This window comes from Rhinopithecus bieti, unplaced genomic scaffold, assembly GCF_001698545.2.
Source record: "Rhinopithecus bieti isolate Rb0 unplaced genomic scaffold, ASM169854v2 scaffold_21022, whole genome shotgun sequence".
In the NCBI taxonomy this organism is placed as follows: domain Eukaryota; kingdom Metazoa; phylum Chordata; class Mammalia; order Primates; family Cercopithecidae; genus Rhinopithecus; species Rhinopithecus bieti.
Genome location: NW_016810401.1, coordinates 762,054 through 765,671, shown reverse-complemented (window position 1 = coordinate 765,671; position 3,618 = coordinate 762,054). Strand labels below are relative to the sequence as shown.

The 3,618-nt window shown below is 41.3% G+C and overlaps 1 protein-coding gene across 1 annotated transcript; it reads left to right on the top strand.

The window, feature by feature from the left end:
• The first annotated feature begins 527 nt into the window (after positions 1-527).
• Positions 528-2,040, top strand: LOC108542048 (endogenous retrovirus group K member 18 Pol protein-like). The gene is made up of 2 exons (XM_017891838.1): positions 528-1,493; positions 1,955-2,040. The coding sequence occupies exons 1-2, from the start codon at positions 537-539 to the stop codon at positions 2,018-2,020; spliced, it is 1,023 nt and encodes a 340-aa protein (XP_017747327.1). The 5' UTR covers positions 528-536; the 3' UTR covers positions 2,021-2,040.
• The last annotated feature ends 1,578 nt before the right edge of the window (positions 2,041-3,618 follow it).

Here is a 3,618-nt window from a genome sequence, read left to right as displayed (position 1 = left end):
ACAGCTAATAAAGTCCAATCGCCCCTAAGGGGAAAGGGAGGATTCGGATCCTCAGACATCTACTGGGTACAGCCCATTACTAATCAAAAACCCTCTCTCACCTTGTGGCTAGACGGAAAGTTATTTACAGGACTGATAGACACAGGGGCCGATGTAACAATTATTAAACAGCAAGATTGGCCCTCCAGTTGGCCCACTTCAGAGACCTTAACAAATTTACGAGGAATCGGGCAAAGTAATAACCCTAGACAAAGTTCCAAATATCTCACCTGGAGAGATCAAGAAAGTAATTCCGGTCTCATTAAGCCATTTGTTATCCCTGATTTGCCTGTTAACCTTTGGGGTAGAGATCTTCTCTCCCAAATGAGGGTCATGATGGGTAGCCCAAATGATATAGTCACTGCACAAATGTTGGCTCAGGGCTACCACCCTGGAAAAGGGTTAGGAAAAAGAGAAGATGGCATTTTACAGCCAATCCCAGCCATAGGAAAATTGGATAAAATGGGGCTTGGAAATTTTTAACCGTGGCCATTGACATGCCTGCACCCCAAAAATTTGCTGATCCAATCACTTGGAAATCAGATGAACCCGTTTGGGTTGATCAATGGCCACTAACCAATGAGAAGCTTGCCGCTGCCCAACAGTTAGTGCAGGAACAATTAGAGGCAGGACACATTACAGAAAGCAACTCTCCTTGGAACACCCCCATATTCGTCATAAAAAAGAAATCTGGAAATTGGAGACTCTTACAAGATCTAAGAGCAGTAAATGCTACTATGGTCCTTATGGGCGCCTTACAGCCAGGGCTACCCTCTCCGGTAGCAATCCCTCAAGGATATTTTAAAATTATCATAGACCTTAAAGATTGCTTTTTTACAATTCCCCTTCATCCTACTGACCAAAAACGATTCGCCTTTAGCTTACCATCTGTAAATTTCAAAGAACCAATGAAACGATACCAATGGAAAGTGTTACCTCAAGGTATGGCCAACAGTCCCACCTTGTGTCAAAAATATGTGGCTACGGCCATACACTCAGTTAGAGAGACATGGAAACAAATGTATATTATACACTATATGGATGACATTCTTATAGCAGGAAAAATGGGAGAACAAGTTTTACAGTGTTTTGCTCAACTCAAGCAAGAACTAACCACGGCGGGTTTACAAATAGCTCCAGAAAAAATACAACTACAAGACCCTTATACATATTTAGGTTTTCAAATAAATGGACCTAAAATTACAAATCAAAAGGCCGTTATCCGTAAAGATAAGTTACAAACCCTCAATGATTTCCAAAAGCTCCTTGGAGACATAAATTGGCTTCGGCCCTACTTAAAACTCACCACAGGAGACTTAAAACCCTTATTCGACACCCTGAGAGGTGACCCCAGCCCTAAGTCCCTTAGGTCGTTATCAAAAGAAGCTCTTTTATCACTTAATAAAGTAGAGGCGGCCATTGCTGAGCAATTTGTTACTAACATAGACTATTCACAGCCATTAACCCTTTTAATATTTAACACAACACTAACACCTACTGGTTTATTCTGGCAAAATAACCCTATTATGTGGGTCCACTTGCCTTCATCTCCCAAAAAGGTATTACTCCCCTATTATGATGCCATAGCAGATTTAATTATTCTAGGGAGAGACAATAGCAAAAAATATTTTGGAATTGAACCCTCTATGATCATACAACCTTATTCTAAGCCACAAATCCATTGGTTGATGCAAAATACTGAAACGTGGCCGATTGCTTGCGCCTCTTATGCTGGCAACTTAGATAACCATTATCCACCAAACAGGCTTATTCAATTTTGTAAGCTGCATGCTTTTGTCTTCCCTCATGTTACCAGTAAAACACCTTTAGACAATGCCTTATTAGTATTCACTGATGGGTCATCCACAGGAACTGCTGCATACACCTTTGCAGACACCACTGTTAAATTCAAAACCAGCCATACTTCAGCTCAGCTAGTAGAATTGCAGGCCCTAATCGCAGTACTGTCAGCCTTCCCTAATCAGGCCCTTAATATTTATACTGACAGTGCATATTTAGCTCACTCAATACCTTTACTTGAGACCGTAGCACAAATCAAACATGTCTCAGACACAGCCAAGTTATTTTTACAATGCCAACAATTAATACATGACAGATCAACACCTTTCTTTCTTGGACATATTAGAGCTCATTCAGGATTACCAGGACCTCTATCCCAGGGCAATCAACTGGCTGATATGGCAACCAAGACGGTAGCCATAGCTACAAATACAAACCTAGCCCAAGCACAGGCTATTCATGCCTTACACCATCTTAATGCTCAAACTTTGAGACTGATGTTTAAAATAACTAGAGAACAAGCAAGACAAATAGTTAAACAATGTCAGACCTGTATAACATACCTGCCAGTCCCTCACTTAGGAATTAACCCAAGAGGACTAGTTCCCAACATGATTTGGCAAATGGATGTCACTCATTATTCAGAATTCGGTAACTTAAAATACATCCATGTATGTATAGATACATTTAGTGGATTTATACTGGCCACCCTACAAACAGGCGAAGCTACCAAACATGTCATAGCTCATTTACTACACTGTTTTTCCATAGTTGGAAAGCCTAAACAACTAAAAACAGACAATGGTCCTGGTTATACATCCAAAGCCTTTCAAGACTTTTGTCTTAAATTACAAATAAAACACATTACTGGAATTCCCTATAACCCTCAAGGACAAGGAATAGTTGAAAGAGCACACCTATCCTTAAAAACCACCATTGACAAAATAAAAAAGGGAGAATGGTACCCTACTAAGGGCACCCCTAGAAATATCCTTAATCACACACTTTTTATTTTAAATTTTTTAAATTTGGACAACCTGAACAGATCAGCAGCCGATCGATTTTGGCATTCCGAGTCCAAAAAACAATTTGCCACGGTTAAATGGAAAGACCCCTTAGACAACACATGGCATGGTCCAGACCCAGTGTTAATCTGGGGAAGAGGCTCAGTTTGTGTTTTTTCTCAAACTCATGATGCAGCCAGATGGCTACCAGAGCGACTGGTAAGACAGGTACCTAACAATAACCAATCCAGGGAGTAATTTTCTCCCTGAGAGTACTCTTTTCCTCTATTGCAGAGATGAACTTCAACTACAAGCCCCTCTGGACCATGGTGCTGATTTGCCAAGCACTCCAGGTATATGCCGGCTTTGGTAATCCCCATGAGGCCCGTAAATATATACGACAACGATACGGTAAGCCCTGTGATTGTTTGGGGGGATATGTGACCTCCCTTCCAAATACGTACATCTCAGCTGTGTCCTGCTCCGCTTACACAGCATACCTGTCTAGTGACTCTCTTAAGTGGAGGTGTGTGTCAACCCCAAGAATATTTAGTGGAGGGGATACCACAACCTGCCCTTGTGACACATTTGAGACTGCTATGCATAGTTCCTGCTACACTACTTATTTAGAATGTACCTCTGGCGGTAAAACATACTATACTGCTATCCTAACAAGATCTAGAACCCCTACTATAGGGGCCAATAGTGTCCCTACAGTTGTAGGAAGTACCAATAACCTTATATCAGCTGGCTGTACTGGAACTGTAGGACAGCC